General features: G+C 40.3%; 1 protein-coding gene across 1 annotated transcript in view; it reads left to right on the top strand.

Annotated features, from left to right (window-relative positions):
* Window positions 1–13,428, top strand: part of ABCA13 (ATP binding cassette subfamily A member 13) — a 281,165-nt gene that overhangs the window by 231,117 nt on the left and 36,620 nt on the right. Inside the window, exon 56 of the mRNA XM_006136374.4 lies at window positions 11,222–11,372. Within this exon, the coding sequence (XP_006136436.3) occupies window positions 11,222–11,372 (151 nt within the window). The remainder of the gene's footprint in view (window positions 1–11,221; window positions 11,373–13,428) is intronic.

The following is a 13,428-nucleotide window of genomic DNA, read 5'->3' as shown; positions in this document are numbered from 1 at the left end:
ACTAGTGGAGTAATTCTATTGACGTCATTGTAACAGCACGATTGAATTTGACCCAACATCTTTTATACCAAAAGTCCATTGGTTAGGCCCAGAAATTTAAGACAAGATTTTCAAAAGTACCCAGTAATTTGTTTTGGTCTACCTGAACTAAAGGTGCCTTATTTTCAGAAAGCGCCTCATGCCACTCACCCGCTGAAAAATAAAGCCCCCTTTAAGTTGGTACTCAAAAAATAGGCACAGTTGGAAATCTTGAATTTAAAATTTGGTTGTCTATTTTTTAAAAGACAACAATGTATTTGAAAATGTTCATATGAAAGGAAGCTTTTTTCATGTATTTAAAAAATAAGCATTGAAAATCATTTTGTAAATGTTAGAGGAAACCCAAAACAAAAAGCACTGCAAAGTACATGAAAACCAAAGAAAAAAAGGAGTCCTCAAGTTTCACTATTCAAGTTGGGCAAAATGCATTAAAAGGTGGAAAGAAATAATATTTTCAAATGTCATGCATATTGAAAAATACAAGTTGTTATTGATAAGGCACCTTGTTTTTAAATAAATGGGGCCAAATTTATCTGTCCTAAAATTCCACAGTTTACAATAATATCTTCTTAGGGATGTATGTGTCCCATAATTTTTATTACAATACTATTTCTTTAATGCAACCCAAAGTAGAAGTGTATTTCAAGTGGTCTCTGTGCCTTTACTGTGATAGGTTTCACTGACACAATAAATGTGTTTCAGTAGGAAATTCAAAGGTCCACAATCAGTTCACCAAATAATTGCATTTTTTATTTTAGCGTTCCTCCTTGGATGTGAAGGCTGTAAGCAAATAATGTGGTTTTACTACCAAGTTCTAGCTGTAATTAATCACTCCAATAAAAATATTCCTGAAAAATACAAATTTAGTAGTAATTACAACCAAACATGACACAATAATAGCAATGTACCACTTAAAAATGGTTTTGCCTTTTTTCATAGTGTGCACCTCAGTAGCATGGACATAATTCAGTGACACAGTCATCCAATTTATATATACAACTGATTGTTATATACCAGTAATGCTTTCCAGTTAGTCCTTAGAAAACAAACGATAGGCCAAACCAAGGAACAATATTACAAGCAGTCGCTCTGGAAGATGTGACTCTGTGGAATACTGTAACTCCCATTGACAGAGATCAGAAATATTAAAAGAGCAATACAAGACACAACCAGAATAAAAATCATATTAAAAAATTTAAAATATCCTTACCTATATTAAAATAATGACACTATAACATATATTAGGAAAATCTGGCTACATATTCAGTTTTTGAACAATATCTGTACACCCTTGCCATCAACAATATGATACTGGATTCTCATACTGTAAGGAATAGAATTGTATAACATGTACTCTTAAAAGCAAACATGTACGATATATAGAATGTCTAAATGGTAAACAAAAGGAGACCATAGTGTCCCCCATTTAGGTACCACTGCTAGAAACTAAATATCACTTCCATGCCACACAAATAGGCATTATATCTCTCTGCTATTTTCTTAGATATTTTAGCTGCCTTGTTCCCCCCCCAACTCAGTTATCCTCCTTTACTTTGCCCCAACTTTCTTCAAGGAGCGTCAATGACCCTGCTTCTAAAGAGGGCTAGACAGAAATCCCACAGGAGGATGTCAAAGCATTTTCAAATATTAGCCAGAGACCAGCATAAGAGACCTTGACAATTGCTTTGGATCTTACTTTACAGATGCTTAAGCTTAAATCTCAGCATATATTAGTGTTTGAGTGCTTTGACAAATAGTCATGAATTTAAGCTTGTGGTTAAGGCAAAGCCCGTGTTTAAGTGGTTTACTGATTTGGAGTCTGATTGGCAAGGATTAGACAGGATGAGTAGAAGTTGACCTATTGAAACCAATGGACAAAATAATTAACATCTGACACTCCTTCCAATATGACTGATTTAATTTCCCTTTCATGCATTGTGGTGTACAGACAGATTCTCTATTACAGAAAGCCCCATTCGTATTTGAACTAGAAGTCACTTTTTATCTACGCTCTTGGATTAAAAGATCATTAGGCCAGAGGGTACCTCTCCAAAGATGAGAAACTACAGTATTTATTTTCAACCATATCTGGGGCTATTTTCATGGTTATGATATTCAGCTTGATAAATAATTAAAAATGTAATTCAAATAGCTTCACTTCAAAAGCAGAATAAATTTGCATCAATATAATGGATGAGATGACTGTTGTAACAGTGTATATCAGCATAATTTGTTTAATTATAACTAAGCAATAGTTACATTAATTATATTTTTAACCGTAGTATTTTTATCATGTTAATTGAGCATTAGTATGCACTGAATTAAATGTGGAGTAATAAGCACAATGGAGTTCCTAACTACTTTTATGATTTGTAAATTTGTATTTCATTTTGACTAATTAATGGAATTTATCTCTCTGTTGAAGCCAATGCTAGTACCGGATTTTATCACTGCCTTTACTTTATGCTTGGACTTCCTGAAAGAGGTTGCAAAAATCAAACTAAGTGTAAATTAATGTCAACAATAAAGCATGTTTCCCAGCCCAAAAGAGGGGGATTTATAGAGGAACTCTGCTTAGGCCAATTAGAGCACCTTTAAAAATCAGCCCTTAGATGTTCAAAAGCTATCATTGATAACATTTTGGGAGATAAAGGCTCAAATCCTGGTTGACTACAGGCAGTCCCCGGGCTACGTACAAGATAGGGACTGTAGGTTTGTTCTTAAGTTGAATCTGTATGTAAGTCGGAACTGGCGTCCAGATTCAGCCGCTGCTGAAACTGATCAGTTTCAACAGCGGCTGAATCTGGACGCCAGTTCTGACTTACATACAGATTCAACTTAAGAACCCCAGGCATCCCCAAGTCAGCTGCTGCTGAAACTGATCAGCGGCTGATTCCAGGAAGCCCGGGGCAGGGGCTTCCTGTAGTCAGCCACTGGTCAGTTTCAGCAGCGGCTGACTTGGGGACGCCTGGGGCAGAGCAGCTGGGGTGCTGCTGGGTTGGTCCAGTAGCACCGCCGCTCCTCGGCGCTACTGGACCAACCCAGCAGCACCCAAGCTGCTCTGCCCCAGGCGTCCTGATTCAGCCGCTGCTGAATCTGACCAGCAGTGGCTGACTCAGGACGCCTGGGGCAGAACAGCTGGGGTGCTGCCCGGTTGGTCCAGTAGCGCCCAGAGCGGCACTACGGGACCAACTGGCAGCGCCCCAGCTGCTGTACCACAGGTGTCCGGAGCAAAGCCACGGAGCACGGGGGCAGCGGGACAGCCCAGACGCGCCGTGGCTGTCCTGCTTCCCGCGGGCTCCGTGGCTTTGCTCTGCTTTGCTCCCCGTCCCCCTGGTCTGCAGACCAGGGGGACGGGGAGCAAAGCGGCGGAACACGCGGGCAGCGGACAGCCCAGATGCGTCTGGGCGGTCAGCTGGCCGCGTCCTCCGCGGCTTTGCTCTGCTTTGCCCCCCCGCCCCCCTGGTCTGCAGACCAGGGGGATGGGGGGGGCAAAGCAGAGCCAAGCCGCGGAGGACGCGGCCAGCTGACAGCTGTCAGCTGACCGAGCGCTCCGCGGCTTGGCTCTGCTTTGCCCCCCCCCTCCCCCTGGTCTGCAGACCGGGGGGGGGGCAAAGCAGAGCCAAGCCGCGGAGCGCGCTGCCAGCTGACCGCGCGATCCGCGGCTTGGCTCTGCTTGGCTCTGCTTGGCTCTGCTTTGCCCCCCCCCCATCCCCCTGGTCTGCAGACCAGGGGGACGGGGGACGGGGCAAAGCAGAGCCAAGCCGCGGAACGCCCGGCCAGCTGACAGCCCAGACGCATCTGGGCTGTCAGCTGGCCGGGCGCTCCGCGGCTTGGCTCTGCTTTGCCCCGTCCCCCGTCCCCCTGGTCTGCAGACCAGGGGGACGGGGGGGGGGGGGCAAAGCAGAGCCAAGCCTCGGAGCGCGTGGGCAGCAGACAGCCCTGTCCACTGCCCACGTGTTCTGCAGCTTTGCTTCCTCTCCCTGGTCTGCTGGAGACCAGGGAGAGGAATGGCCCCGTTCGTAACTGAGGATCCGACGTAAGTTGGATCCGCGTAACTCGGGGACTGCCTGTAGTTTACAAGTCTTTCTGAAGTCAGTTGGCCAGTTGTGTGAAATGAGTATTTTCACCCAGATGGTGTTTTTTCTTCCATTCCTCTATGGTCCTTTCCCCCAGGTTGTCCCAATATGCATTTCTGGACATGTGGAAGTATGAAAGTTTGCCAGAACAAACTAGGGATACTGAAATAAAAGACTGTAAGGAGACTGGTGAAAAAGCATCTGTGGGTCAAAACTTAATCCCTACCACTGACTTCAGTGAGGCTGTTTGCTCCTTTCCTCCCATCCCCACCTACCCATTAGTTTTTCTTTCATAAACACTGTTATACTTTGCAAAAACAGTAATGACATTGTATTCACAAAAAGCCTTTTTCCACACTCCCTGAACTTTCTCAAAGCATTTGACAATGAAGAAGTATTATTACCCCCAGTTTACAGGTGAGGTGACTAACACACAGAAACTTTATACAGAAAATTAGATCAATTTGCTAGAATAGGTCCAAGGCCTCCCATTTCCCTTCTGGGAAATGGCTAGACAGCGCTACCTCCAATGTAGGAGGTAGGCAGTTTTTTACCTTTTGAAAAAGGGTTAAGAATATGTAATTCTGTAGCTATTTTGTCTCCTAATAATCCTAATACTCTTTTAATTACTCAACAGAAACAGTAAAAATGAAGCTGATTTTTTTTGAAGGAAAGGGCATGAGTTTCAACAAATTTTTCTTTTAGAAACCATTTTGATAACATCAAAATTAAGAAATTTTGACATTTTGATACTTTATGAAACCAAAACTTCTGTTTTAAACTAATTCTTTAAAAATTTAATGTCTAAATTAAAAGACTTAAATCATTACAAGCTCAACACTGAGACATTTAGAAATTTTTGTAAATCTAAACAAAACACTTCAGTTAACTCGGACCAGAAAAATAAGAATTAATTTCTCTGAATATATTTAGCAGCAGAGCTGTATAGGGAATGGATTTCCCACACTGTGAAATTTTGACGTTTCATCCCAATGTGACACGAAGAGAAAATGTAGAAATCTCCAAAATTTTCCCAGGATGGGAAAACCATTACTACACAGCTCAGTTACTAAATAGATTTAGAGAAATAAATTCTCATATTTTTTAGATATTTAGCATTAGATTGTGCCTTTACTCGATTCCCATTATAAAGCTGCATGTGGAGATTTGGGAAGGAAACATGGCTTTGAGTCTCAGTTCCTTCCCTGTTTTCTCAACACTCTTGGGGGGAAGAAACTTATTGCAGCCCTTGATTAGGTGCCAGCTACTTCCTCTAGAATGCTGTCTCAGCTTGACTGATTAGCATGATGAAGGGTGAGTAAAGGTTCACCCCTACCTGCTCACAAGATAAGGTATCAGGCACAGAGTCGATTATCTACCTCATAAGAACAGCCATAATGGGTTAGACCAAAGATCCATCTGTCCCATTATCCTGTCTTCTGACAGTGGCCAATGCCAGGTGCCCCAGAGGGAATGAACAAAACAGGATATCGAGTGAACCCTTCTGTGTTCCTCATTCCCAGCTTCTGTAAAATGGAGGCGAGAGACACCATCCCTACCCATCTACATTAGTAGTCACTGATGGACCTATTCTCCATGAATGTATCTAGTTCTTTTTTTCTTTTTTTGTTAGTCTTGGTTTTCACAACATCCTCTGGAAAAAAATTCCACAGGTTGACTGTGCATTGTGTGAAGAAATACTTCCATTTGTTTTAAATTTGCTGCCTATTAATTTAATTGTGTGACCCCTATTTTTTGTGTTACAAGAAGTAGTAAATAATACTTCCTTATTTATTTTCTCCACACTAGTCATGATTTCATGGATCTCTGTCTCATTACCCTATAGTTGTCCCTTTTCCAAGCTAAAAATACCAGTCTTATTAATTTCTCCACATACGGGAGTTGTGCCATACCCCTAATTATTTTTGTGTCCTTCTCTGTACATTTTCCAATTCCAGTATAGTTTTTTTGAGAGGGAGAGACTACATCTGCTTATATTATTTAAGTTATAGACATACCATGGTTATAGAGAGAGGTAATATTTCTGTCCTACTATCTGTCTTTTTCTTAATGGCTCCCAACATTGCTTGCTTTTTTGACTGGTGCAACACGTTGGATGAACACATTCAGAGAACTATCCATAATGACTCCCAGATTTCTTTCTTGAATGATGACTGCTAATTTAGACCCCGTTATTTTATATATGTATTGTTGGGATTTCCTCCACCATTCCAACCATTTTGCATGGAGTTCAAATGTGATTGAAGGCATTTGATTCTCTTTGTGGTCATGTTGGAAGGGCTACAGCATGGTCTTAATCTAAGAGACTCATAGATCCTCCCATCTCCTTATACAATATGCAAATGGAGTATGGGAGGGATGGGATATAATGAAAAACAGTGTGAATGATCTGTAAGGTTCAACATAGAGCATGTTAGTTCTGTGATGTCTAGAAGAAGTTTTTTTAGGGGGATATAGGAAATAAAAGGACAAGGCATGGTAGACCTCATCAAAGGGGGCATTCCAAGGCATAAGAGCATACATGGAAGAAGGCATGTGAACATGGGAGAGTGAAAAGAGATAAGTGAAGCATGCTTCTGGCTAATCATCAGGAAAAAGCCTAGTGCAAATGTTTTGCATTGAATCCAGTAGATACTAATTTTCCCAAGCTGAGAATTTAGCTGCCTGTAGTTAGAAGTGAATTTCATTTACAGATATTATTTATTACCTGGCTCTGTAGTAAGCTTTGTCCTGGGTCTACAGTATCCTTTGTCCCAGACAGCATGTACCCTGAGCTGCCTCTTTGAACCACAAGCCTTTCAGTGGTTGAACTGCAGGCATTTGGTTTTTGATTCTTAACCCTTTTGTTTTTCATTTTGAAGTCTTAGGAACAATTGAAATATGTCCTTTCTCTCTTTCCTTGGAGTAATCATTCAGCGCGTGCACATCAGACAGGACATTGAGGATCTTGCCAAGAAACTGCTGCATATTGGGTGACAATTGTGCCAGTGCAAATCTCGCTTTGTGTAGGCTGGTTTTTACAACCATAAGCAGGATTTTCTATCCGCTTCTTCTGATCAGTTAATGAATTGTTTCTCACGTTTTTGCCTTTTGTTAGACTTTGTCCAACATCCCTGCTTTGGCAGTTCAGAGACTAGTGTCATTCCCTCCTGTCAGCATATAGAAATGGGAAAAGATTGTGACTGTTGTATTATAGCGACAGCTTCTTACTGAACAAAATGGAAAAATCTGTGACACCAGCAAAATGGTAGTCACACTGTGGGGGGGGGGGGGAAGGGGAAGGTTATTGGACCCCTTTATTGATAAACTTCTGTGTTCTTATGTCATTTAATCAATGTGGTGGTGTGCTGTTTTCATGCCTCGGTTTCCCTATATGTAGAATGAGGACAAGAATGCCTTTTTATAAAGCCCTTTGCAATCTGTGAATGTAAAGGGCTATAAAAGAGCTAAGTCTTATTTTATTATTGCAGTATTCAACCTTAAATTCTGCTTTAAATAAGGTTACCTCAACATCTGGAGCATTACCTAATTTTCCTTATGCTTATTACAGAGAGTACCTAGATCATTAACTTTACTTCAATATATGTAGTATTCTATCTAAAACTATTGACAAGATTCAAAGGTTTCCAATATAGTTCATTGATGTTTTTAAAGCAGTTTAAACAGAAGTTGCTATGTAAATGTAGGAGCATCTATATTACTGCCTTTATTGATTGGGTATTGTGCTGAGAAATACTGTGCCTATTGATGTATTCCATTGTTATAGACAGAGTGAGGCCTTATCATCCTAGAGTCTTGCTTCGTATATAAAATCAAGTGCATTTTCTCTTCTTGCTCTTTTTCTTATTAACATGGATGGTCTAATAATATCATGCATATTATATGAGTATGTGCTGAGGGAGGAGGAGAATATAATTAATGCAACTAATAGCTTTAAAATATAAATTAAGGATAATTATAGTTTGAATGCAAAACCCTTTACAGCACATCCTATAATGAGGATTTTTGGTGTAACACCAAGTTAACAGAGGGAGTACTAATTTCTCTGCTGTACATGAAAGTAAAATGGAATAATGAGATTTCCTTGGAGGTCAATTTATTTTAAAGAAGTAGGGAATAAGGTCAGAAGAACATTTGAAAACTAAGCTGTCCTTTTGATTAACCAGTGTTTTCAGTATGCAAGAAAAGCATAGGGCAAAGCTAAAAAGCACTCATCTATAGTCATTCCAAGCAGTCAGTTGCTTGTAATGCTCTGGGGGGATGAACAGGCATCACTTGACAATAAACTCTCAAACACCCACCACCTCAAATGGATTTTTGTCTTCTATAAAACATGTGACATTTTTCCCTTAAAAACAGCTACAGGCCCCCAGAAATAGAAACAAAGGCTCTGATCTTGCTAGCAAAAACCTTTGTAGCCAGTACGAATCCACAGGAGTACAAGGTCTGTACTAGTTGGTCAATTTGCAGGATCAGGTCCAAAGTGTGCAACTACATGGCTAAAGGATTCAAACTCCTTTACAGTGTGCTCCTTCTTTGTGGAAACCGTACTTCATTACAGGAACCCCCTGTATTTCTAGGTCTTACTGTTTAATTGGAAGTAAGTCGCTCATACTGGTCAAGGAGAATCAATGGAGCCAGGGACTCTAAATAGGTTGCATTGCCGTAAGCAAAATAGAAAACTAGCTAAAGTGCATCCCTATGGAGCCATAGTCACTCACATAAAGAGTTAATGAATGTTCTGGCTTTTGTTATTTTGCTTCCCAGGTGATCTTTTCTGCCTACCTTGTAGAATCATTTGGTATGGGAGTTGTCCATCCAGTCACTAGACTCACTAAAGTAAATTCCTTCCTACTGAAAGTTTCTAGAAGTTATCAAACTTACCCCAGCATTTAATTTAATCTCCTATTTGTGTGCCCTGCATATTGCCTCAAGGCAAAACTTCAGTGCTCTGAAAGGAGCAGCTGTGCCAAAAGGAAGAATGATTTTGCCCTGCTCTGTTTGCGTTAATTTGAGATTGCTCTGTATCTCTTTACAATATCTTTGGCACCCAGGAAGAAATTGACTATAAATAGAATTTGTGCATGTCAGAGTTCATTATGGAAGAAATCCACTGCCTCTGCCCATTTATGCTAATGTAGTTCACATTAATAAATCCATGCCCTAAGGTGCAGATGGCTTTTTAAAAAAAGCATTTAATTTGATTTTAATATGCTGTTTACGTATTTTTAAAGAACAACCTTTGGACTGACCATAGGCAACTGGCGAAGTTTTATTCTAACTTCCATTTGGTTGGATCACATAGAACCATAGAACACTAGAACTGGAATGGACCTTGAAAGGTCACTGAGTCCAGTCCGCTGCCCTCATCGCAGGGCCAAGCACCGTCTAGACCATCTCTGATAGATGTGTCTCTAACCTGTTCTTAAATATCTCCAGAGATGGTGATTCCTCCGTAGGCAAGTTATTCCAATGTTTAACCACCCTGACAGGAAGTTTTTCCTAATTTCTAACTTAAACCTCCCTTGCTGAAGTTTAAGTCCATTGCTTCTTGTCCTAATAAACATTTTAGACTTCATCAGAGCTCCCTACATGCAGTTGTTGATTCTGTCCAAACTCACATACTTATTAAAATTTCATCTTTTGTAGTAAGAGAAAGAAGTCAGCTCCAGTGAGTCTCCAGCAAGATGTATCTTGTGATGCTTTTTAGAGCATTTAAAATATTTTGATACTATGGTTCAGCATGTAAAATACAGATTGTACTCCATTCTCCCCAGACAAGAGAGTCTTGTAAAGGAATAGCAAATACATATTTATGCTTTCTTCAGTTTTGGCATTTGTAGCCTATCTATATAGAGCTTTTCTATTTCTAAATGATTAGCTGTGTATTCAGCCTTATTAATCAGATTCCTAGCAACACAAAGGCACAATGGGAAAATAGAATTTATCATATTGTAATCCAGACTTTTTTTTAACCCCCCCCCCCCCCCCCGAGCTCATCACACTTGACAAAAAAAATCTTGATTTTTGACAGGTCTGTAGTTATGCTGTTTGTCTAAATCATTTTCTGTAAATTTAAATCAGTACCACCAAATGTTGGATTAGGTATTGGAATCAGTAAGGATACATTTAGCATCATTATGGGTAATGAGAGCACATTGCAATCAAGCCTGATTCTTAGTAATGAACGCAGTTTCTAGTAATGCTGTACAGCTACAAAACTGAGGCCAAATACTGAAATGAGGATGATAATTTTAAGATAGTAGTGGGGTTTTTTTGTTTGTTTTGGGGTGTTTGGGGGTTTTTTTACTTCTTGCTATCATCCTTTGCACTATTGGGCAATGAGTGCTTCTGGGGGGTTGTGTTTGCTGAAGAACTTTTGACTATATGCATTTTTTACATACAGCTCTCTCCGTAAATTACTGAAGGATCTGCTTAGCAGCCAGTGTAGGCATGCCATGTTGTACTCATAAAAAGTCTTAACTCTTTTGAAACTGGCTGTTCTTGACGTGCTCTACATCTTCAGGTCTGGTTATTCTTCTTTTATGAAGTGGAGGGGAAAGCTAGACCTGTGGAGAGTCAATTCCTACATATCACATCTCCCCTCTGGTTCCCCAAGGGCTTGCACAAGAGACTTGACTTGTTTCCTACCTCATGTGGAGAAGCAGCAGCATGGGTGGCTCCAAGTGACAGTTCTAGGTCAGGTGCATATTTTACAGCATGGACCCTGAAGTAGCTCTGTCTCCAAATAGAGATTGTGGGCTGGGGAGATAAAACAACTGCAAAGTGGGGAAGCTTCGCTAGAACCAAATGTTCCTCTTCTGGCACTTGTGGGAATGTGGGATTGAAAGGAGAGGGAAGAAGTGGAAGGGTAAAGACGACAGAGAGCTGATGGTCTTATTTCAGGGACAGTAAAGAGAAGAGAGAGATGAGTCTGTTCTGTTCCCTCTTAGAATCGTAAGGTGAATATACTTATTCTTGAGGAAAGTATGGATTAAGGCTGTAGAACTGTAACACCAGGGTTACAGTACTAAGGAATATCACAACTGAGTGTTTCAATTATTTGCTCTTCTTTTAAATAGGTCAGAAATTGATATATTGTCTGCGAGCTCCGAAGGGATTCTGATTGGCTACTGCCCACAGCAAGATGCCCTGGATGAACTTCTAACTGGATGGGAGCATCTTTATTATTACTGCACTTTGCGTGGCGTTCCAAAACAATGTATCCCTAAGGTAAATAGCCATGATTTAGCTTTGCAATGGATAGAGAAGAGCAAGGCTGGGCCAAAGATTTACAGAACAGTTTCATTTTTTTGCACTGGAGAAAATACCGTTTGTCAGACATTTGTCTTTAACAGTTTGGGTCATCAGGAATCTCCTGCTACCCACTCAAAAATACTGATTTCTTGGAAGCTTTAAAAGTAGCATGATTTTCCTCTCATCCTGATATACCTAAAAGAGTAACTTCACTGACGTTATTGGAATTACACCAGTGTGAGAGCAATGCTTGGCCCACAAACTATAAAAGAATTAAAAGTCTTTGTGTGTAGCCTCTTCACTTTCAGGTCCTAGGCCGTCATTGTAGCTTCTTAGCAAAACAATTTCAACCCCAGAACTTGTTGTCAGACTGCAGGTGCTTGGATGATTCTCAACTATGAGGAAGGCCTTTAAGGCAGTTTTGCATTTGGACATAAACTAGAGCATTCTGGAGTTAGTCTAATCTGACCTGAGGTCATAGCAAAGTCCTCATGTAGCTCCAGGATTGAAGTTGGGAGCTAAAGTTAGCAACAGTCACATTTCCTTCTTCACTTGAGCCCTGTGTATAGCAGGAGAGCTTGGCTGCACCTGAGAACACAGCTTACTGTCTTAACAAGGCACTCCCATGTAAACAGTACCAGGCACCATTTACAATATTTAATTAGAATTCAGCACCCAATATTTTCCTTAGCTGTTCAGTGTTGTCAGCTCACCTCATTAGTTATGGATTGAAGATGGCCAGAGCACTGCAAACATGAAGTTTTGTTCCTGTTGGTCTAAGGAATATATATTAAGAGATAATTGTTTTTGCATTAAGCCTCTTGGCTTTAATTACCTGTCATCTTCATACAGTGACAGTTCCACTCTTATGATCAGCTTTTAGCACAACTGTACTATCTGTCTGTTATCGTGGCATTTAATAGAGACGTGATGGGAATAATTTCTGGCATGTCTCTTAGAGCTGAACATTCATTTGAGAAAATGTTGTTAATAGTCATAAGACTCACCGAAGTCATCAAGTATGTTTTGTTCATAAATGTACCTTAAAGCAGCAATCAAAGCTTGATAATTTAATTAGGCATCAAGTTCTTAAAATGCTGTGAAACATGGTTCTTAACACTTTCTGTACTGTAAAAAGCATGGATGACAATACATCCCTGTAATGGATGTCTCCGTGTAGCACAACATATATAATAAACCAAGGCCCTAATTCTGACAGTATGTAGCCGTGAAATGTAAATTTTCAGAAGTACCTAAAGGTGCGTCTACACAGAACAGTAATTTTGAAATAACGGCCGTTATTTCAAAATAACAATGCCAGCATCTACACAGCAATTCTGTTATTTCAAAATAAATTTGAAATAATGGATAGATTATTCCGACTTCAGTAAACCTCATTCCCCAGGGCCATTCAAAGTAGTTACTGCCTAGCGCCTCCCAGGGCTCTGAATCGAGGTAGCACTTCCACATTAGGAAAGCTTGACTTGGACTAATTTTGAGGCTGTAGTGTGGACATGCTATTTCGAAAAAAGCTATTTCAGGAAAAAAATTCCAATATAGCTTATTTCAAAATGCTGCGTGTATGTACGTCAAGTGACTGAAGATACCCAGTATCAGATTTCCAAATGCAGTTGCATAAAAGAGGCGTGCCCGGTTTTGTTGGGTATCAGGTAGGGGATGAACCTTAGAAAAGAAAGACAGTCCAGTTTCATGACAAATGTGTAGTCTGCCTACAGGCTGATGTAAATAATATAGAATAACTGACCTTCAAGCTTTCCCTAAAACTCAAACTCAACCTAAACTTTTTTAGAAAAAAAAAAAAGATTTGGTGTGACTCTGACCTAGGTATGCTATGCCAACATGAACCTCCTGTCTCACACTCTTGTGTAGCATTGCAGTATGGTGTGAAACTGCTGTTAGGCTGCAACTCAAAAATGGCTAAATGTCAGGGATGAATGAAATGATCCCTCTAAAGTTGTATTTGAGAGTAAATTAGTAAAATATAATGCTTGTGAATCCTTGAGGATAGCGG

The sequence above is a fragment of the Pelodiscus sinensis genome, chromosome 2 (genome assembly GCF_049634645.1).
Source record: "Pelodiscus sinensis isolate JC-2024 chromosome 2, ASM4963464v1, whole genome shotgun sequence".
In the NCBI taxonomy this organism is placed as follows: Eukaryota; Metazoa; Chordata; order Testudines; family Trionychidae; genus Pelodiscus; species Pelodiscus sinensis.
This window is presented reverse-complemented; position numbering and strand designations above follow the sequence as displayed.